General features: G+C 45.4%; 1 protein-coding gene across 2 annotated transcripts in view; it reads left to right on the top strand.

Annotated features, from left to right (window-relative positions):
* Positions 1 to 543: 543 nt before the first annotated feature.
* Positions 544 to 23,227, top strand: part of Sfxn1 (sideroflexin 1) — a 44,811-nt gene continuing 22,127 nt past the window's right edge. For both annotated transcript variants that reach the window (XM_028863784.2, XM_028863783.2), the window contains exons 1-2: positions 544 to 649; positions 14,609 to 14,783. In XM_028863784.2, the coding sequence (XP_028719617.1) occupies positions 14,620 to 14,783 (164 nt within the window). In that variant the 5' untranslated portion in view covers positions 544 to 649; positions 14,609 to 14,619. The remainder of the gene's footprint in view (positions 650 to 14,608; positions 14,784 to 23,227) is intronic.

Genomic DNA, 23,227 nt, shown 5'->3' with positions numbered 1-23,227 from the left:
GGGGGGGGGGGTTTCTACGAATGTAATTCGTCATTTGCCAGATTGTGCTGGCCTTCAAAGTGCGTCCAGGATTCAGTCCATTCCTCTACCTAATCCAAGCTGGTCTGCCACCAACTTTTCCTCCTGGCTAAGCTCAGCAGCCTCCGGAAAAGGCCTCTGGTCTGCACTTCCCCTATGGTCGGGTCCAGCAGCCAATGACTCTTTTGAAGGTTTAAATGAGGTGGTGGCACTTGTATCATCTAAGTTTCCTTATAGTTGTGCCAAACGTGGCATTTTAAGAAACACTAGCCCAAATGAATGAAGGAGCGGGTTTCTGGATGATGAAAGTTCGTCTCTTAAGGGAAACAAAACTGAACTACAGTGGTATTGACCTGGGCTGCCCACCGCGGCGGCGAGGATGAACTTGGGCGTTTCTAGTGGGGCCAGAAGCAGAAGCGCGGGCACGAGGGGCGTGCACAGAGCGCGGAGCTCAGCAGCAGGAGCAGCGAGTGACGCCGAGGCAGAGGCAGGAGCCTCTGGGCGGGGCCGCGCGTCGTGAGCGCGCCTCAGGGCCGCGCTCCTGGGGGCGGCGCGCGGGACCGTGGCGCTTCCGGCAGCGGGAGGCGGCGCCGAGCGGGACCGAGCGGTTCGGGTAGCGGCCGGGGAGGCGGTGAGTGGCGGGGGGCTGCAGGGCGCGCGGGCTGGCTCGATCTCGGGTTCTGCGGGGGATGCAGCGGGGTCTGCTGCGCGCGCTGGGGAATACCTGGGGCGGGTGCCTACTCCCGGGGACCTCGTGGGTCCTCAGCTCCCGCCTGTGGCTAGGGAGGACCCCGCGTGGAGCTGGTCTCGCTTCCCCTCAATGGGAGGGCACATTACGCATCCTGCCACGCGTCCCTAGCCACCGCGTGACGAAACTTGCTGGGTGCAGGCGGCCAAGATGGCTGCCGGGGGACGGTCTCCACGAGGATGGGCGTGCGCGCAATTGCCAGGTGACCTGGTGGCTCCTAGAAGCTGGGACCCGGAGGTCGGCGAGGAGAGACCACCTGGTGGCCGCCCTCCAATTCCTAGTCTCTTCAGGGGACCGAAGTGCCCCAGGTAGATCCATGGGACCTGCATGCACCCTCAGCTCCCACATCATGTTACAGAGCATCGCAGGTCCAACAGACCCAGAATGACAATGACCACACTAAGGTCTGTGCCTGCTGGATTAGATCTCTGACTTTTGTGTTCATCCAATGCTTCCAAGTCTTTGATATTCTCTCCATAATCCAGATTTGAAAATTGAGGCTCAGAAGTTAAGTAACTTGTCTAAAGTGTCACAGCTGGCCAGGGAGGAAGCAAGGCAATCCGAGTGTGTATATACATTGTTTCCACCAGTATGCTCTCAGTGAAGATTTGTTGAGCGATCTCATGGAAAAACCTAGCTCCGCTGGACTTCAGAGTTTGGGCACTTACCCAGGACTCCTTATAGTTTTCTCACACTCCTGATCCCTCCTCTGCTGCACCTACTGTGAATACTTCTAAGGAGTGGGTCTCAACCTGTGGGTCGCACATGGAACTGCATATCAGATATTTACATTATGATTCGTAACAGTAGCAAAATTAGTTATGAAGTAGCAACAAGATAATTTTATGGGGGGGTCACTGTAACATGAGGAACTGTATTAAAGGGTCACATCAGTAGGAAGGTTAAGAACTACTGCCTAGATTTTTCTCCCTGTCCATTTTCCAGGCAGAGGTGGGAGGAGGGGTCAGGCACACAGGTAAACAAGGGGATTTTGTGACTCTTAAAATGTTGGACTCCGGCTTGTTGGGTGAGAGAGAGCTATTTGGATAGGAAGTCCCGGGACCTGAGACACCCCTTTCTCCCCTTCAGGACTACATTGCCCCATTCGCAGAAATGACGGTGTTTGGGAAGAGTTTGTCAGTTCCCACCCAGCTCTGATAAGGAATTGCTTCATCTGTGTATTCAAGGGTTAGGTGTGGGGTGCAGCCAAAGGTCTGCAAAATGCACAGAGTAGATTTAGTTTTCTGTAAAAGTTTGGTGAAAACTCCCAGAATATGCAACAAAAGCTATTTGCTAAGAGGGAATATCCCTTGCCCCTCCTAATTTCCTGCAAAGAAAGCTGCCATAATGACTAATAAAGCAGGTGTGTGTGTGTGTGTGTGTGTGTGTGTGTGTGTGTGTGTACGTGTGTGTACTGCATGTGTATAAGTGCTCTCAGATGCCAGAAGAGAGCATTAGATCCCCTGGAATTGGAGTTGCCCACCTTTGCAAGCTGCCAGATGTGGATGATAGGAACCAAACCCAGGTCCTCTGAAAGAATATCAAGTGTTTTTGATGGCTTGGCCATCTCTCCAGCCCCCACCTTGTTACTGTTGCTTTCTGATGCCTGAGAATGAAACAAAGTATCTATCACCACAGAAATGGTAGCGTTAGCTGTGAGGGCAAGGTACCTTTGGCTGTGGGTAAGGCCAATGTATGGTTTGGAGTTCAAGGTAAGAAATCTATACTAGTCTGTTTTGTTCCTTTTTTTTTTTTTTTTTTTTTTTTTTTAGCTATTCATTAGAAAGTAAAAATTTATTCTTAGGAATCTTATCAATGTGTGAAGTTTATATATCACTTATTGAGTGTGTATGGGTGTGTGCCCAGATACTTCATCTGTACAAAGTTCAAACTTATTATTAGTTGATACTATTAATTTGTAACATCATTTCGTAGACTTTGGTATATATAGTCTGTAAGTTGACTTTTCCCCCCATAGGGCTGAGGACCAAATCAAGGGCCTTGTGCTTGTTGAGCACTGAGTCAATTCACTCCCAACCCCACACTGATTCTTTTTGAGTGGGAAATCATTTGACTGAATATGTCCAAAATATTCTGTTAATGGTTGGGTAGTGTCTTATCATTTTTGCAGGGTGCCACCATCTCAGGTAGAAATCAGTAGATTTTTTTTTTTTTAATTAGATATGGTTTCACCCTCCTCTGGGTGACTCCTTAAACAGCTCAGGCTCAGAGTTGATCTTGAGGCCTGGAACATGGACAAGGCTGTCTTGTCACCTGAGTGCTAGTAGTCAGAGCTGCATGGGGGGTCGGGCAGAGTGTCGGGGCCCACATCTGCATCCAGCACCGTCCTTGAAAGCGAGGGGTTTGCAGCACAAATCCATTACAACTGGACATGCTCTTATTTAAAAATTATTATTATTTGTGTGTGTGTGTGTGTGTGGCTGCATGAGATTATATGCAAATTGCAGGCAGTTATGAGCCACCTGATGTGAGTGGGTGTTGAGAATTGAACCTTAGGTCCTCTGGAAGAACAATGAGTGCTCTTAACCATTGAGGCATCTCACCATGCTCTTCAAACTAGTAAATCTTTTCACAAAATATAACTTTCTTATCTGTGGTTTAATCTCTAGAATGACCATGACCATAAGAAAGGACCACTGGGGGCAGGTGACTGGCTAAAAGACAACAGAAATTAGTAAGTAGTTGGCATTGATTTAGCATGATTGTCCATTGCAGACACATTACCTCTTAAATTCAAAACTGTGCCCAGGCTGTCACCTTGAACGTGGGAAGATACCTCAGGAGGCCATGAGGATTTAACAGTCCGATGCTGCATGGAAAGCCCAGTGTCTGAACCTGAGGAACCCCCAGAGAGTGGACCTCGTAGTTCTATTAGACTATTTCACACCTGCCCAGCCCCAAAGAAGCCAACTGAACAGTAAACCCCACCTCCATCTCCAGTGCTGGGAACAGAGCCAGAGCAAGTGCTCAGCCGCTGAGCTGTGTCCCCAGCCCTAGACCTTTGCTTAACTTCTCCAAAGAACAGCAGTTTTAACCAACAGCCTGCTTTCCAGTTTAATAATGTGATTACCATTGTTAATCTTTAGCCAGGGGTAAAGGTTTGTCCCTGATTCTCCCAGGAAGCTCATTCCCTATTCATTTTCTATGACATTTCAGAGAACTCTTTTTTAAAACATGTTTTGGTGTGTATCTAAAAGTTTGAAATTTGGTTTCTTTTGATGCAAGTTTCTTTTGCTTAGATACTTGTGAGAATCTCTGGGAAGCTAGAGCAGCCATGCTCCATTCTCCCCCAGCCTCCACCAGTGAGGACAGCAGTTGGGCTCCCCAGCATGGCTCGCTCAGGGATCCCTCCCTACCTTTGGTGCTTTCCATCTGTGAAGTCAGTAGAGCCCTCTACTTGGTGGATCCTACCAACCCTGTGAACGAGACTGGCTGTCCAGTTTCTCCAGAAAAATTAGATTTAGGGTGAAAAGTAGTTCCCGTTTTGTGGGGTTATAGAATCCATACTCCAATGCAGGTCGTGTTCTCTTGGTCCAGTTCCCATTCTGTAAGTTGTCAGGGTTGATTCGATTCTCAAGGTAGATCACAAACTGTCCTCCCTAGGCAGGAACCAGGCTGGAAAAACAGGCCAGTAACAACAGGTACGAGATAGAGTATCACTGAAATATTTAGACTGCTCTAGCTCAGGCCTAAAGGTCTTCCTTAACTCTTGGTCATTTGGTTTTTATTTATTTATTTATTACCCAACCATGTTTCCCAATTTGCCTGGTCTTAAGATATTCCCAGTGTACCTCTGAGAAACTAGGTTTACCTCAGCTCTGCCCTGTCACATTCTCTGAGATGATGCAGTCCCTGGTCACAGGTCGCTAAGGGAGCAGAAACCCTGGCAGCAGGTAAGTTAGGTTCACATTTGGATTGCTGAGTTAGTGAACTGCTTTCCTGTGCCACAGGAGGTGATGGCTCCAAGACTTAGATGGGGGGAGTTGCTGTGAGGACAGCTTTAGAGTAAGTAATATTAGCAAATATTAGTACTTATTGGCAGGCAGAAACCCACGCTTATAACAATTTTGAAAGTGTTGAATAGCATGTATGAGTTCTCCAAGTAGTTGGCGGAGCTGAGATTTGAACTCAGATTTCTTATGCCCACAAGCAGAAGTTTCTGTCTTCGGCCTTGCAGCAGTTCTCACACGCCCTCCACCCTCCTCCTCCAAATCTAGGACTCAGGTTACACAACAGCTGGCAGAGATTGGGCTGTGTGGCCCAGAGCAGAGTTTTGAGTCAAGTAAGTAGCCCACTGGTTGACAGTGCCCTGACTTAATAAACTTCCGTCGGCGGAGGCATGGGGGTGATGCATGAAGGGAGTGCCCCAGGGAAGTGCTCCAGGGCCTAGGTATCAAGGGCTGCTCCTCACCCTTGCCCAGGGCTGTGCTGCCAGTGTGGTGCCAGGCAGGATGCTTAATTGCTTATGAAGACTGGGACATGTCCTGTAAACATAGGAATCTGGTCCCCCCTGTTACCCAGTGAAGCTAAGAACAGGAAAGACAGTGACAGAGGCAAATGAGCTTTACTGGCAGCAAGCTGGTGAGTTGGAAGGTGGAGGATTTACATACAGAGTCCTTCCTGCCAGAGCTGCAGATACAAAAATTACTTGGCATTTCTAAGGGATCTAATTCTAGAGTCAGGTGAGTGCCCAAATGATCACTAATTCTTGCAATGACCAGCTCTCTTAAAGTGGTTTCTGTAATTGTCCACTAGTCCTCAGGGAGCCAAGATGCTTTGCGGGACGCAGAGGGAGAGAGAGGGTCCCATAACATCTACAGAAAGGTTATGGTCAGGTTGGATGAGGAATGTTGTTCTTCGATATTTTCTCATTGTCAAACACGAATAACTTTATTGGTTAATTATAATTCTTTGGCTACAGTAGCCAGACAGAAATGATGAAAAACAGGTTTCTGAGTGCCAGGAGCAAGTTAACTCATTGTTTCAGTTTCCTCTGGCTGATGCTGGGAGTGAGCTGACCCAGCCATCAACCTCACTGGACAATGTGCGAGGATATAGAGTCTTCTTTGTGCTTCTCATTCTGGCGTGCGTGAGACCTAGCTGTTGGGAATTTTAAAGCAGGTTGAGCCCATTGACATGAAGAACATTTTTGAGCAGTGTGTGTGGCTTCAACACCAGTCAGCACAATCTCAGTCTCAGACACCGTTTGCTGGGCTCGTGGTCTGACAGTGCCTCTTCAGCAGGCTTGGATGAGGCCTGGGTATAGTGAACTTGCTGTGTGAAGGGTCTCTGCATGAACATTTGAAGAGATTAATGTGGGATATGTTCCTTTATAATGTGTTTGCTTTTCAACTTGATGTTGTGCATGTTAAGATCTTTGGAAAGGAGCCTAAGCCAGTGAAAAGCCTTAGTGGGCATTGACTGCATTTGTTAATTGTGTTTGTTAATGAATGTCTACAAAGTCTAGAGAAATGTGTTCTGATGAGGCTCCATGAACCTTGGCTAAGGATTAAACATTAGCACAAAGAGAGTTCCTGTCCCCTTTGAAAGCTGTTTCAAGGTCTGGCACAGGGACTCAACAGGTACCTAGTGTTTAGCCTGAGTTAGATCCTGGGATCTCCACCTTCAGGAGAACCAATTCCTGCAAGTTGTCCTCTGACCTATGCACCATGACTCCCATGTGCATGTGTGTGTGTGCATTTACACACACACACACACACACACACACACACACACACACACACACATTCATGCAAAATGGACAAAACAAGACAAAATAACAACTAAAAAGGTTGCCTCTATGGTTAAGAGCACTTATTGTGGGTGTCCCCCTGCACACACTAGAGCATCTGAGTATCTGAGTGAGGCAAGAAGGAAGAAGTCCGGTTCAGTACGACTCAGTGACTCAGTAGCTGGTGTTGGTTCAAATTTTGAGAGCCTGACACCTGGTAGTTTATTTTAGGCATATTTAAGCAGAGTACAACCTTGGAAGACAGTTTTCTGGTGATAAGTAACTCAGTTCCATGTGCACAATAAAGCTTAAGACATGACTACATCTAAATTCTTTGTAAAGTACCATTCCATAAAGATGAGTGCTACAGATTGACTACATTTGACATCTTAAGGCTCTGGGGAAGGATCTGGGGTGGTCTTGGTCATACAGATAGTGCAGAGGTTACCAGGCTATACGCCCCCTCCACTCTCAGCCTTCTGGGCCGAAAACCGGTTATGTCTCTTCCTTTGAAAGACAACAGTGCATGTTTAACATTGCTGCTTCCCTTCTGCTTATCTGTGAGCACAGAACCTCTGTGCCTCCTACAGCTTACTGCTCTTGCAGAGGACTCAGGTTCAATTTCCCGGCACCCACATGGCAGCTCACAACTATCTGTAATTCCAGTTCCAAAAGCAGCATAATGCTATAATTATTAATGGTCCTAGTAGCTGACATCCTAAATTGTCCATGAGACTGTCTGAGAGTGAATGACTAGTAAAAGCTAATGGTTTTTCATGAGCAAATGGCTTGAAATCACTTTGCTTCTTAGTAAACTACAGAAAAAAAGTTTTAAATCTCACTTTTTGTCTCTTATAAAAACAGGCGTTTTTAAAAGCCAAGGTATTAAATCTAAGGATTAAAATCACTCATAGAAAAGATCCTTGAGTAAGAATTAATACCTTGGTTAAACAGTAGAGTCAAGCATCAGTGGAATAGACTCAAGTCAAAATTAACCCCCAATTGACTAAAACTCCAGAAGTTACAGTTCAGCCTTTGAAATGTGCAGTGAGAACTCTCGCCCGATGTCTGGCTTCTGCTGCAGGCTGCTTGGTTGCATCACTGGTTCCCTATCCCAGGATTTCTTCAGACCGTGAAACATGGGAGATCTGCCAGTGTGGTATGTGAACCCTAGCACTTTGTGTTCACGTCTTCAGTCCTCAGATCAGTCAATAATGCTGTGGACGCCTCCTCTGCCTGCTGTGTTGAGTACCACAGGCCTGGAGTGTGGTCCTCTCCCTGATCTTCCTGTATCCTTGCTAGTTGTCTAGAGGGATTCATTTTAGCAGTCTGGAGAACTGTCAGAGCCTCAGGTAGAGGTGGCAAAGAAAATGTACTCCCGTGTGGTATCTCTGTCTCTCTGGGCACCTTTTACTTGCCTCCAGTGTATCAAAGCTGAGATGTTCTTGAACATTCTCTGGTATTGTATACAATCTGTTCTTTTGAAGTATAGAATTTTTCACTATCTCTGCCTCTGTCCACAGTTTGGAAAGTATGTATCCCTCCAACATCTTGACCTATCTGTAGTTACATGGGCCATCCATGCTCTCCCCAGTATCAGCATGAGGCTAAGTAACAACTTCGCCACTACAGGCAGGCAGCAGCCTCTCCCAGTTGACTCATCTGTTGGAGAATCAGTACCACTGATCATCAGGAACCTTTTATTTCCTGGCTCAAATATACTTCTCTAAAACGTGGTTTGCACTTGGCCCAGTCTCAACCTTCAGCACAAGTCTATGTCCACAGCCATTGGATGGCTGCTCTCTACATGTTAACCAAATGTTCAAGAATCCAAGGCCCTCCTGTTACCTCATCCACCCCACCCCATGTCCTGCTCCCCACAACAACCTCACTTCTCCAAAAATGTGGCTGTGGCATTCCCAGTCAGGCTGACCAATCAGTATCAAGCATGCAAGGTGGATACCTCTGCAGTTCACCTTGGCATGTCACTCAGGCCACTAACTCAGCCTGTGCCATCATCCAGCTGGCAGTTATTCATGCTGCTGTGGTTTGACCCAATGGGCAGGAGGAAGAAGGTATGGCCACAATTGTTGTTCAAATCTTAGATGGTCTTATAATAACAATTAAAAAAAAAAAAAAAAAAAAAAAAAAAAAAAAAAAAAAACCAGAGCCAGATACCAGGGTGAAAGCTGAAAGATCAGAGAAGCAGAACAGCCAGCCACTAGTTCTTACCTCTACAAAATCCTCAGCCTAGAGAGAGTGAGTTCCTGTTTTCCTCATGCCTTATATACCTTTCTCTGCCCTGCCATATTACTTCCTGTGATTAAAGGCGTGTGTGCTTCCCAAGCAAAGGCATGAGATCTCAAGTGCTGGGGATTAAAGGTGTGTGCCACCACTGCCTGACCTCTTTGTCTAATCTAGTGGCTGGCTCTGTCCTCTGATCCTCAGGCAAGTTTATTAGGGTACACAATATATCACCACATTTCCCCTTTTTTGTCTAAAATAATAAAATAAGGTTATAACTAATACAAGAAAAACTATATACAATAAGTATATACAATATATACAGTCAAGAATTACATTAACAATGTCTAGTCCATTAACATTTGACAGATTCAGAGAAAATACTCCATCATTTATCTTATTTTGGTGAGTCCAAAATGTTGTGCCTAATTCATTTTCTATCCTAATTTATATTACCAACTGAAAACTATCTTTTGATGTCTTTCAAACTTATACACTTTACATCTTTAGTGAGTTTCTTTCCTGAATTTGTTAACAAGGAAAACTATAACTATCTAATCTTCACACAGTCCCACACAGCAGCCCCCTTCCTTGGCCCACTCTTGACCCAGAGTGAAGCTAGCCCAGGCATCGTCTCAGCTGCTTCCTTCTCCCCTCCTCCGCCTGACACACACATTGCTCCTGGGTACCAAGTTCAAGAGCAGCTCCAGTTCCTGCCTGTGGCTGACCCAGGCGATCTTGGGAGTCAAGGTGGGAGTGGGATAAGAGAAGAGGCAAGAAGTCTGGTTATAAAAACCAACCAACCCCTGGAGAAAATGAAAGTGGAGAAAGTGTAAGCTATGCTTGGAGGTGGAAATTCATACTTACAGAGGGGTTTGAATAGTTGATCATAGTAAATAATTAAATTTTATGTGGCTTGATATCAGCCTTGTCTGTCAGGATGCTGATGTGGCATTGCTGATTAGTCTGGTGACCTTTCTTTTTCTGGGAGTGGGAAGCACGGGTTACTGCTTCCAGTTTGTGCCAGTAGAGAGCTCCTTGGACTCATAGTGAGGGAATGGAGCCCCGTCTGTTCCCTTTGCCACACTAGCAAACCACACATTTAGTGCAACTTTCATTATTCTCTTAGTGTGCTGGAGGTCAGAAGCCTGACTGAGGCAGCCTTCCACCCGGAGGCGCTGGGAAGAGTCCCTCTGCCTTTCCAGCCTCCCACAACTCCAAATGGTGTTGTGTTCATGTATCGACTCCTACTGTAACTCTGGACCTCCTCAGATAATCCTAGTCAGCTCTTCTCCTCCCGATTGGGGCTGAAACCCTCGGCAAAGCCCCAGAACCATGGTTACAGCATTTTGTCAGGTGCTGGAGACCAGCTGTCCACATCTTAGGAGGCCATTCTTCTGCCCACGAGGACAAGGCCATCCATGGGCTTTGTGGTTTCTGAGGTTTGGCAGTTTAACCTGGAGTATGAAAGTCACTGCAGGCAAAGCTGCCCTGCTTCCTCTGTTCCTCTGTGGGTTGGGAGTGGCCTCTTAGAATCTCTTCTTATTGGTAAGATGTTCGTACTTCGTGGAAAGGGCACAGCTGTTATGGGAAATGGCTTACTCCAGCACTGGCCTCGGGACAGCACACACTCTTAAGCATTCACAGTTATCCCTGTGTTTAATAGAAACAAACAAAAAAACTTTGTCTCTTAGAGGGGACACTTGGTGCGGCCTCTGCAGTCTTGTGGCTCTATTGGACTGTACTCTATGAGGTTATGATGCTGGACTTCTAGTGCAGTGGACAAGTTCTTATTTAAAGGGAAAAGGGGACCTCGAAGACACCAGTGCTCTATAGACGTTAACTGATTTTGTCCTTTCAAAAAGCTAAAGAGACTGGTGAGAAACAGTGATGTTGCTGGCCGGTGTCCTGGGGTCCCCTTTCCCCTTCAGCCATTTCACTGGACAGAGTATCTCCTTTCCTGGAGTCTCAGTTTCCCTGTCTGTGTGGTGAACTCATTGGATGACTCATTTGTAAGATCCTGTGTGGTTCTTCGGCAATACTCCTACAAAGTAGCCATTCTGTTAAGTGGTTTGCGTTGGTGACAATTTAACCAAAATGTTGCTTGTTCTTAACACATTGGGGGACATAGTTTGTTGATAAGAGCTGCACCTCTGTGAAAGCTACATTTAAATTTTTGTGTTGTTATTTGTATTAAGCATAAAGGAGAAAGAATGCTCCAGAGAACAATTAGGTATCCTGTGTCCCCTGGGGAACATCACAGTCCACTCCAGCCTGGGGGATCCCACAGTGAGGGCAGGTAGGAAGCATCATCTGTACAGTCCGGTGTAGAGCATGGGCGGTGCCTGCCCTTCAAGCTGGAGGTTGGTGCCCAGAGTCCCTGCTGAGTCACATGTCCAGCCAGCCTTGGCCAAACCTCGAGTGTGAGCCTCCCTAGAAGGCCTGTGTGTCTTTGAAAGCTCTCCACATGATGTACCCTGTGGTTTAGAGCTTCTGTCTTTGCCGCTGCCTTTGTGGGATAAACTGAGCAGGGAGCCTTTGATGTGATGCGCCATCCTTGCTTTTGAGGGTCTCTGGACTTTGCGAGCCGTCCCTTCCCTCTTCAGCTTCTCGTCTCTTACAGTAGTTATCAACTTTTTATTATGATTTTTGTTGTTGTTATTATTATTATTATTATTATTATTATTATTATTATTATTTGCCTAAGCAGTAGAGGTCCCTTAATAACCATCATCCCCAAACACAGACACTGAAGGCAGGTCAGACGGGCTTGAGGTGCAGACAGGCTTCTGGGCCCAGGACCCATGTTCCTGACTCCCCTCCATTACAAAGCTTGCTGAGATGCCTTGGCTGATCTCTGCAGGCAAGTCTGGAAGCTTCCCTACATAAAACTGGAGTCTTGACTGTTTGTGGGTTGTATAAACAATCCATGTTTCCACACACTGACACAGCCTTTGATGCCCATGTTAGCAATCCATGATCAACTACGGTCCAAAAATATTGAATAGAATATTTCAAAAGCAATAAAATAATTTGAGAGAGAACCCATTCACACAGCTTTTATTATCATGCATATTGCTCCATTGTCAGGTAGTGTTAACTTTTTGTTGTGCCTAATTGAATAATTAACTTTATTCCAAGTATATACATATAGAAAAAACATTATATATAGGGGTCTACACTATCTGTGGTTTCAGATATCCACTGTGGGGACTTCACCCCCTCAGATAAGGGGAGTGACTATGTACTATATGTGTATATCCCTGGATTTAACATGCACAATAGTATATTTGTTCTAATTTATATTTTGGGCCTGTCAGGCAAAGGCCAGCAGGGACAGAGCTGCTGTCCAATGGCGATGTACTTCCTGGCTCACTGTGGTAAGGAAGATCACTACCAGGGGAGTCGTGTGGGGTCTAGCCAAGCAGGAAAATGACAGCTACCATAGTATTATGGAGACCAGTGGAGTTTAATGCTGCAGCATTATGATGGGCACAAACCATGACTGGGGAAAGAAGTTTGAACTGGGAAGTGGACTCAAATCCCTGTTTCCTTGGAAACCACAATGTTGAGAGGGACTCAGGATGCTGAGTCCAGAATGTCCCTAATATGAAGCCCTGTGCCTAGCCTGGGAACTCAGTGACTGTCATCTAGGAAGTGGGGTCACCCAGACACTGTTGACACTTTGTAGCTAGGAGGAAAGAGGTTTCCTGTTGGCTCTGCACCTCCTTGTTTTGGGGTCTGCTGTCCCAGCCCATTTTATCAATAGCTAGATTTTATCCTCTCACTTCCACCACCCACCCACTTCAGACTTGGGTGCCTGACTGACATGTTCAGTTTTGATCCAGTGGTCAGGGATATGTTATTTGGGGGTTTTGATAGACGACAAATTACAGGGTGGCCTAGCATTTGCATCTGATGTTGTAAATGGTCCTAAGAATTTGTGTAACAAATAGTACAGAAAGCTACTGTTAGAACTGATGTTAGAAATGGAAGAAAAAGAAACAGGTGTATGAAAATTAATATTCTGAAGCCTCTGTAATAACCGGATCCTTTGACTCCCCAACACCAGAGATTTTATCCAAGAAAATCAACAGATAGAGGAAAGAGAGCTCCAGACAAAGGCATGGTGTTATGTGTAATGTTGAGAAATAAACCAGAACAGGTCCAAAGGGTTACTGTGGGTCCACAGTGAAGATCTGATGCTGCTAGAGGGTCTTCATGAAGCAAATGTAAATGAACATCCAGAAACAGGGTGGAAAGATTGTAAGAGACAAGATTGTAAGTGGGTAGGGGTGGGAGTGGACCTGCTGAACGTGCCAATCAGCTGCTAAAGGAGGAATCAGTTTTTTTCAGGGTGAACCATCTGATAGGTTGCACATACCCAAGTGGTTAGCACTACACTCATGTACATAAGGGTAACACTAATTGGTCGCAGTATGTTTGTATATAACGTATTACATATACATATAATTGTAGAAAGGGTCATAAACTTGAGAGGGGGATGAAGAGGAGGACACAGGAGAGACTGAGGAGGAATGGATATATTCATGTATGAAATTCTAAAATAAAATTTAAAAGCTAGCCTATCAAATTATTTTTATACTTGAAAAGCTTTTCAGAAAAATGGATTTCTGAAGACAGTAATAATTATTACAGAGAGACTGGGTTGTGGAAATTCTATTTGTTATTTGCATAATAAGCTTGTGGTTTTCAGCATACCATAAGCAAGTAGTAAAACATTACAGTCCTGTTCTGAAGTAAGCAATATGATTCAGAAATGAGTGAACAAATAGTGGAAAAAATAATGATCGTGAACCAGAAGGGAAGGTGCCATTTTTGCTCTGTGAGACTGTAAGCTGTGTTGCTTGTCTCCGCGTTTCCGGTAAATTGAAGGAGATTTTTTTTTAAATTTTTGACTAGTGGTTTATGCACTGAACAGGCTGAAAGAATCTGCCTTTTTCAGTCTTATAATCACTAGCATTAGTTATCATTGTGTTTTAGTTTTATGATATTCTGCATTGTCAGTTACTTTCAGTAGCAATGACATTTGTTAGACCAGAACACAGTAATGTTGGCATTCACTGCTTCACTCAAAGGCACGTGCTAATGGAGGCCGAGACTGACATCAGGTGGCTTCCTCAGTCACTCTCCATTATATTTTTTGAGACAGTGTCCCTTACTGAGCCTGGGCCTAACAGGTTTGGCTAGACTGACTGGCAGTGAGCTCTAGGGATCTGAACTTGGGCCCTCATGTGTGTGGCAGGCAGTTTAGTGACTGAGCCAGCCCTCCAGCCCTTGTGACTTTAAAACTTTGTGTTTCTATCTTATCTAGAATAACTTTGGCTTTTCCTGCAGAAAGGGGATAATGAAATACTATGTACTTAAGATTAGAGAGATGTAGCAAGTTCTTAAAATTTGTTTGAGATGCATTGAGGTTTATGAACAGCTTGCTTCAGTTTAAAGGGGGTTCCACTTGCAGCTTGGGGATTGCATGCACCCCACAATAGCTATGAATGTGACTGAACACAAAGTCAAAACTTACTTCAATATTATGAAGCATTTTTGTGTGGCTTTTAAAAATTAATTATTGTATGTGTGTGTGCTGGGGGGGGGGCGGGGCTGGTAAGCACAGCGATGTCACGCCTGTGAAAGTCAGAGGACAGCGTGGTGGAGTCGATTCTCCTACCTTTGATGTCGGTCCCAGGGGTGGAGCACAGGTAACCGTGCTAGCGTGTCAAAGCTTTACCCACGGAGTCATCTTTACACACGGGTTAAGTGTGGCTACCAGACACCTTGCTTGTAGTAACGGTGTCACCTCGCTTGCCCACTCCTTCCCTTTTCAGGATCTGGGACGATGTCTGGGGAAGTGCCACCCAACATTAACATCAAGGAGCCTCGATGGGACCAGAGCACTTTTGTCGGCCGAGCCAATCACTTCTTCACTGTCACGGACCCCAGGAACATCCTCCTAACAAACGAACAACTAGAGAATGCAAGAAAGGTGGTGCATGAGTACAGGTGAGGTTGATGCTGTTTCCGGCCTACCGGGTAGTGGATCGCCGCGTTAATTGTTTTTAAAGTGCTTCCTGATTGGGTGGTATTGTAAACTACTACATACCAAAATAAATGAATAAGAAGATCATGTAGATCCCCAGAGCTGACCCTGACCACAGATAGCCAGTGTTCACTGTGGCTTGATGACCTGTCCGCGAGGTCTCCTTCCCCAGCATCCTGGACCTTTTCTTTGACATAATTGTCCCAAGCACCTTTCTGTCATTGGATAGAAACAGCATCGTTCAAGAAACAGGCCCCTCTTTCTACATAGTCCTGGCTGTACTAGAATTCACAATGTAGACCAGGCTGGACTTGAACTCACAAAAATCTACCTGCTTATGCCTCCCAAATACTGGGATTGAAGGCATGCGCCATCATGCCAGTGGAGACCCTGGTGTTGTTGTTGTTGTTGTTGTTGTTGTTGTTGTTGTTTTAATACACTCAAGAAGGCTGGTGAGATGGCTCACAGTTAAGAGCACTTGCTGCTCTTGCAGAAGATCCAGGTTTGATTTCCAGCTCCCTTGGGGCTTACAACAGCCTGTAACTCTGGTTCCAACAGAACCAATGCTCTCTTTTGGCCTGTGTGAGCACCAGGCACCCACATGGTATACATACATACATGCAGGCAAAATAATCACACATATGAAATAAACCTTTAAAAAATTAAAAAAAAAATAATAATAAGGGGCTGGAGAGATGGCTCAGTGATTAAGAGCATGTACTGCTTGCTCTTCCAGAGGACCCAAGTTCAATTCCCAGAAACCACCAGCAGGTGTCTGTAACTAGCTCCAGGCCAGAACCTCTGCACATACTCACACATTATTAAAAATAATAAAAAAGTATTTTTAATAAAAAAAAAAAGAAACAGGCCCCTGATAACTACGGGTAGGGCCATTGCTGCTGAGACACGCCCCCAATGAGGGAGACTTTCTAGGTGAGTACTCAGATGGGAAGGATTCTGATGAAGTTCAGGCATGTACATGTGAGATGCACTCCATCGATTAAGAGGGTCACACATAAGATAAGAGGATGCCACCTATGCAGGGACAATTGGTCTTCCACATTCACCAATTCTCTGGCCTTGCTTTTAACCAGTTCTGGTAGAAACCACTAGAAAACTATCTTCTGCCAGCATTGGACATGAACAGACTTCTTTTTCTTATTATTACTCCATGAACAGTGCAGTCTAACTGTACAGGGCATTTCTCATTCATGATGTGTAGCAGGTAATCTAGAGATGATATCAACACATGAGAAAGAATCCAGACATGGTACTACCTGCCTAAGTCCCAGCTACTCATGAGGCTGAGGCAGGGGACTCACCCAGCCAGTGCTTGACAAGCCTGAGCAACATTGTGAGACCCCCATCTCAAAAAATAAAAAAGGAATGTATGGGATTAAATACAAATAAACAAATATCAGGCATCCTATAGAAAATACTCTAATCTCAGAATTTGTGTGCTTGGAGACAGCTAATTCAGCAGTAGATGTATTCTATTTTAAATAAATAAATAAAATAAATAAATAAAAATAAATAAATAACTGGATAAGAAATGTTGTAGGGGCTGGAGAGCAGCTAACAGTTAAGAGCTGCTTGCTCTTGCAGAGGACCCAGGTTCAGCTCTCAGCACCCACGTGGTGGCTCACAACAGCCTGTAACTCCAGTTTCAGGGGACCTGATGCCTTCTTCTGACCTCCATGGGTCCAGGCATGCACATGGTGCACTTACACACATGCACTTATACACATGAAATTTTTTGAAAAAATAAATACTTGAGGCTTTGTACACTTCAAAGAGTCTCAGTCGCATAATAACTTTACTACTTTTTTATAACCCTTTTAGTGTAAAATCCCTGTGATCTGGAGGACATACAGGCCATGGACAGTAATTTGCTGGTTTCTGCTCTAGGGAAAAGCCAATCAGATACAGGGAATTCCACCGTCAGGTGCTCTACCCCTAAACATAGCAGGAATAACACGCCTCAGGTGTTTCCTGCTGGCTGGGCGGTTAGGAGGGACCAGTGCCAGTCTCCAAAGGAAGACTTCACTTAAGCGTGTTTTCAGGACTTCAGGAAAATCAGTGTTCTTTGTGAATTTGGAACAAAGACAGAGTGCAGGTTGACCACTTGAAGATGACATAATGAAGAGACAAAGAAACTTAAAATGCTGTAGAGAACTTAAAATCTTCACTGGAAACAATGTTTGGGAACTAACAACAGACAGAGCAGAGAATAAACCATATGGGCTCCTCAAGGACCGTAATGAGAGGTCAGCAAACTCTAAAAGGGCCAAAAGGTATTGAGAAGGTCTCTGTGGGCTGTTCTAAAACTGTAACAACTGCTCTTAGCGTGCAGGTCAGGCTCTGGACTGCCCTTGCCATTCCTGAAAGAGTAAGGGGGGGAAAGATTATGTCTCCGTTACTTTAGCAGTTTCCTTGGTGGTGTTCTGACCGAAACACCTGATGTGAATAACTTAAGGGAGGAGCCATTCTATCCACCGTTGCCATGGTTATTGCAGAGAAGGAGGGAGGTCAGCACCCTCGGCTTTTTCCTGCTGTATTCTATCTGAGTCCCCAGCCCAAGGACGCTGGCACCCACAGTCAGGATGTACACACATGCATGCACACACAGACACGTACACACGGTTAATCTCCTCTGGAAGTGCCTTCAAAGACATACCAAGAGGTGTGTTTTTCTGATGTCCTGGGGGATTCTAAATCCAGTCACATCAACAGTGACTATATAAGGGGGCTATGGACTAGAGGGTGAAGAAATAATTAGTTGCTACTTGCTTCAGGAAAGCTCAAGAGAACACCAATCTATGTAACAGAGAAAGACGTTCTGCACTCAGAACCTGTCTACAAGCTAAAGAGACATGCCCTTTCCAGAGGAGAGAGCCGTACGTGGCCATTTTTTAAACCTTTTATGTTGTCTATAAACAAACTTTTTTATGTATATGGGCATTTTGTTTGCATGTGTGTGTGTGAGCCACTTGGGTGCCTGGTGCCTGGAGAGACCAGAAGAGGGAACTGTATTCCTGAGAATGGAATTACAGATGGTTATGAACCACCACGTGGTGCTGGGAATCGAACTAGGGTCCTCTGGAAGAGCAGCCAGTGCTCTTAACCACTGAGCCATCTCTCCAGCCCTAAACAAACTTTTTTTCCCCTTAAAGTAACATTTTTTTCTTAGTGTGTATTCATAGTACTGGGCTTCAGAAAGACATTTTCATGTAAAAGTTGGAGCATTTTCCCATAAACTCCTGCTTGGGTGTTTCTCACCCCTCCCCCTCCCCCTCCCCCTCCTGTTAGTCCCTTTTGCCCCCTGAATTGGCCTCCATGAACACAATAAGAAAGTTATCTGTCATCTGCATGCCCACTGGTGGACGAGTCAGCATGTGGTGCCCAGCAGAGGGTTGCAGCCAGGCGGTTTATACCAGACTGCCATCATTAGCAAAGAATCAGGTCCACACTCCTTGAGAACTCTCCTTGAGTAGGCAAGAGATGAAATTTAAAAACTAAAATAAAAAAGAAGCAGAAATTCTGAATAGAAATCAGACAAAGGACAATTTAGGGTAAGTGGATCAGAATAATCCGGTGTTGACTGTAGGTCTCGTGAATGCCAGACAGCATTCACCAGCCAGCTCGAGCTGCACCAGAAAGGGGCTGTTAGAAACAACGGGAACTTGATCCGAAATGTGGTCCTAACGTGGCGCTAAAAGCCCCGACAAGCCACACCAGAATTTCTAAATCCCTTCTCTTTATTCCCAAAGAAGAACCAGATAGAGTTACACAGTAAAAACAATGATACCGCAGTAGGAACTCTTCATGAATTGTATGTGTTTAATTAAACAATTAAGTCCAACAGCGGATGGGCCACACACTGTTTATGAAGATAGCAGACGTTCATGTGCTTAAAGCCGCCTGTGCTTAGTACTCTAACCCTGACAGCAGACCATGTGTTTAGTACTCTAACCCTGACAGCAGTCCATGTGCTTAGTACTCTAACCCTGACAGAAGTCCATGTGCTTAGTACTCTAACCCTGACAGCAGTCCATGTGCTTAGTACTCTAACCCTGACAGCAGTCCATGTGTTTAGTACTCTAACCCTGACAGCAGTCCATGTGCTTAGTACTCTAACCCTGACAGCAGACCATGTGTTTAGTACTCTAACCCTGACATCAACCTGTGTTTAGTACTCTAACCCTGACAGCAGTCCATGTGTTTAGTACTCTAACCCTGACAGCAGTCCATGTGCTTAGTACTCTAACCCTGACAGCAGTCCATGTGCTTAGTACTCTAACCCTGACAGCAGTCCATGTGCTTAGTACTCTAACCCTGACAGCAGTCCATGTGCTTAGTACTCTAACCCTGACATCAACCTGTGTTTAGTACTCTAACCCTGACAGCAGTCCATGTGCTTAGTACTCTAACCCTGACAGCAGTCCATGTGCTTAGTACTCTAACCCTGACATCAACCTGTGTTTAGTACTCTAACCCTGACAGCAGTCCATGTGCTTAGTACTCTAACCCTGACAGCAGTCCATGTGTTTAGTACTCTAACCCTGACAGCAGTCCATGTGCTTAGTACTCTAACCCTGACATCAACCTGTGTTTAGTACTCTAACCCTGACATCAACCTGTGTTTAGTACTCTAACCCTGACATCAACCTGTGCTTAGTACTCTAACCCTGACAGCAGTCCATGTGCTTAGTACTCTAACCCTGACATCAACCTGTGTTTAGTACTCTAACCCTGACAGCAGTCCATGTGTTTAGTACTCTAACCCTGACAGCAGTCCATGTGCTTAGTACTCTAACCCTGACATCAACCTGTGTTTAGTACTCTAACCCTGACAGCAGTCCATGTGCTTAGTACTCTAACCCTGACAGCAGTCCATGTGTTTAGTACTCTAACCCTGACAGCAGTCCATGTGCTTAGTACTCTAACCCTGACATCAACCTGTGTTTAGTACTCTAACCCTGACAGCAGTCCATGTGCTTAGTACTCTAACCCTGACAGCAGTCCATGTGCTTAGTACTCTAACCCTGACATCAACCTGTGTTTAGTACATGCTGCAGGGAGGGAGAAAAGGAAAAAACGGTGTTTGCTTTGTGAGATTTGAGACAGCTCCAGTCTTGATGATGTCATATTGTCATATACCACCCTACTCCTCCCCATCCTGCTTTGCTTTCAGTTTCCAAAATATTTAGGAACTGGAGCTGTAGGATTCTTTAATCCCTTTTCCCAAACTTGAACATAGGCATTTCTTTTTCCCTGTAACTGTTATGCCCAGATCGTAACCCCCAGAGAGACCACCAAGGACGAGCATACCAGAATGCAAAAGCAAGGTTTACTTCTGCTGCAAGTCATGACAGGGAACTCATCTCAAGCCATCTCAAGTGAGGCAGGGAAGAGTTACTCTTTCTTGGGGAAGTTAGTTTTTATAGGCAAAACCCATAAAATTTCTTAGAGGGGAGAGGGTTAGTATGGGTCCATCTTTGATTGGTCCAGTTTTTCCTGGGCCTGGACTTTATCTTATTCTAGCTTATCTGTTTGCCCTGTCAGGAGTTTTACAACTCATCTCTGGGGTCTGGTCATGTTATCTCTGGAGAGGGGCATCTTGTGGTTAATTGGTTACCATCAGACATCCTGACTCTGTTCTTTTGTTCCTGGGGCTGGCGCCATCATTTCTGGGGACTTGAAACTGGCCTGCATCTATCTATATTGAGATATCTTTGTCTAAGGCCCCCTTTTTGAGACAATAGAGTGAGGGTCTTTTTTTTTTTTTTTTTTTTTTTGAGACAGGGTTTCTCTGTGTAGCTTTGCACCTTTCCTGGAACTCACTTGGTAGCCCAGGCTGGCCTCGAACTCACAGAGATCCGCCTGCCTCTGCCTCCCGAGTGCTGGGATTAAAGGCGTGTGCCACCACCACCTGGTGAGTGAGGGTCTTGTTGTGCCTAGATTGCGTCCCCAAAGCCACCACTGAAGACTTTAGGTACAGAATGCAAAAGTAAGGTGTATTCTAAGTTTACAAGCCTCCAGGGAGGCTCTTCCAAATCTCTTACTCACAGCAGGGAGGTTGGAAGGAGTGCTCCCCTTTCTTTGTGAGGCTAGTTCTTAAAGGCACAGACCATATAATTTATTTTAACCTGCCTCCCTTTTTTTAGTCTTTTGGTCGAATATCCTGACTCTGTGTTTTCCAAAGTCCCTGTAGCAGATACAGCCACCTGGGGAAAGAGGTCTAAGTTCTTATCTACACTTAGGAATCCTGGTTTAAGCTTCTCTTTGTCTGTAGGGGATAGAGTGGGGGGGTTTACTGAGGTATCACAGTAACCTCTATTAATGACTCAGGGAACACATATAGGAAAGCATGCAGCCCAAGGCATCAAGGGTAAGAATAAGTCTTCACTGTTCAAAAACACTTTGAAACTAAGTAGAGATATTAAAAAGATGAAGCAATTGTATCTTGCAGCTGACAATATCCTCATCACCTTGAAATAACAAATAAATGTGATGAGAGGGTCTGCTTTTAATCCACATATAGCATCAGCATGCACAGTGACAGCAATTCACACTGTGTCAGAACACTTGAAGATGCAGAATGTGGGCGGGGGAAGTGGCTCAGAGGTGAAGAGTGTATACTGCCCTTACAGAAAACTGAAGTTCAGTACCCAGCACCCACCTCGGGCAGCTCGCAAACACCTGTTAGCTGCAGATGTAGGGAACCCAACACCTGTGGCCTCTGCAGGTACCTGCACACATGTGCACATCCCCCCACACAGACACTGCTACATAATTTAAAATTTTGAAGTGTGTATGTCTGTGAAGTAAGGATAACAGAATTTTCCCAAGTTCCTGCCCTGAGAAAATTCCTCCCAGACTCCTTTTGAAAGACGCTACATACGGCGTGGAGTATCTGAGGGAATCTACATACACTGCACTCTTTTGTCTGCTGACTTTATTCTTCTAAGACAAAATTCTATCTACACAGCTTCAGCCCTGTCCTCACACTCAGCTCCTCTCTGTGCCCACTTTTCCTGTCCTCATAGTTTTAGTAAGCGCCTATGCTTTTGACCTCATCTTCATCCTCTGTCCCTTCGTCCTCTGTTCCTTTGTCCTCTGTTCCTTTGTCCTCCATCTATCCTTCCTGGCCCCCTACCCCTGGCCCTGATAAACTCTACAAGAGATCTGCTCTACTCTCTACAGAATCTGTCTTCTTCTCCTCTTTCTGGCCACACGGTTCTGTGTCTCCTCTGGAATTCTGCTCCAGGCCTTACTGCACCTGGTTATGCAAAAAGTCCTGTTTCCTCAGTCAATTGCTCTGGAATGCCAGTAGGCCTGAAGGCAAGGGATGGTCTGAGCTTCATGTGCACAAGAAACAAGGCTATGCATCTGCCATCTGCTTGTCTCCTAGGCTCTGTAGGGGGTGTTAGTACCTAGTAGAACAGTGTTGGAGAAGCTTAGCTGTTTGCCATAATGGTCTGGAAATATTTGGGCATGCAAGAATTTCATAGCAGAAGACAGCTGAAATATTAAAAACTGGATAACACCAAATATTCCATAATAAATGGCTTGCCTCTAGAAAAATACCTTGAAATTTCTAGGTATAGCCTTAATATCCAGCTGAGTCTCTATAATATACTCTTGCGGCCCGCAAGAGTGAAGGGGGGAGAACTGGGAACACCCTTACTCAGAAGTGTGTGACAGTTAAAATAACCAAAGTCACTAGAGACGAAGTCAGACTAGGAAGCCTTACACTGTCGCAGCGACGCATCTCTCCTATTAACAGTTTCCATCAGCACAGCTGTGATCGCCTATGAAACCTAGAAAAATAACTTAAGGTTTTCCTGGAAGACAAATGACTGTAACTAAGACATAAGGAGGGTAATAGAAGGAACAACACTTATCCCACCAACAGTTAGGATGGGCTGTTGTTAAAGTGGTGAGTGTGGTCCTCACTCTGCAGGTAAGCAGAGACCCAGCAGAGGCCTAAAATCAAGTCCTGTGCTCCTCACACCCCAGCTGACAGAAACCAGCCAGCAGGAAGTAAAGTGAGCAAATTTCACATTTTCTTACTGTACTGGCTGGTTTTGTGTGTCAACTTGACACAAACTAGAGTCATCAGAGAGGAACCAGCCTCAGTTGAGGAAATGCCTCCATGAGATCCAGCTGTAAGGCATTTTCTCAATTAGTGATCATTGGGGGAGGGCCCAGCCCATGGTGGTTAATGCCATCCCTGGGCTGTGGTCCTGGGTTCTATAAGAAAGCAGGCTGAGCAAGTCATCCATAAGGAGCAAGCCAGTAAGCAGCACCCTCCATGGCCTCTGCATCAGTTCTTGCCTCCAGGATCCTGCCCTGTGTGAGTTCCTGCCCTGACTCCCCTCAGTGATGAACAGCAATGCTGAAG

This window comes from Peromyscus leucopus, chromosome 5, assembly GCF_004664715.2.
Source record: "Peromyscus leucopus breed LL Stock chromosome 5, UCI_PerLeu_2.1, whole genome shotgun sequence".
Taxonomy (NCBI): domain Eukaryota; kingdom Metazoa; phylum Chordata; class Mammalia; order Rodentia; family Cricetidae; genus Peromyscus; species Peromyscus leucopus.
Note: the sequence above shows the minus strand (reverse complement) of the source record. Positions and strands in the feature narration are given on the sequence as shown.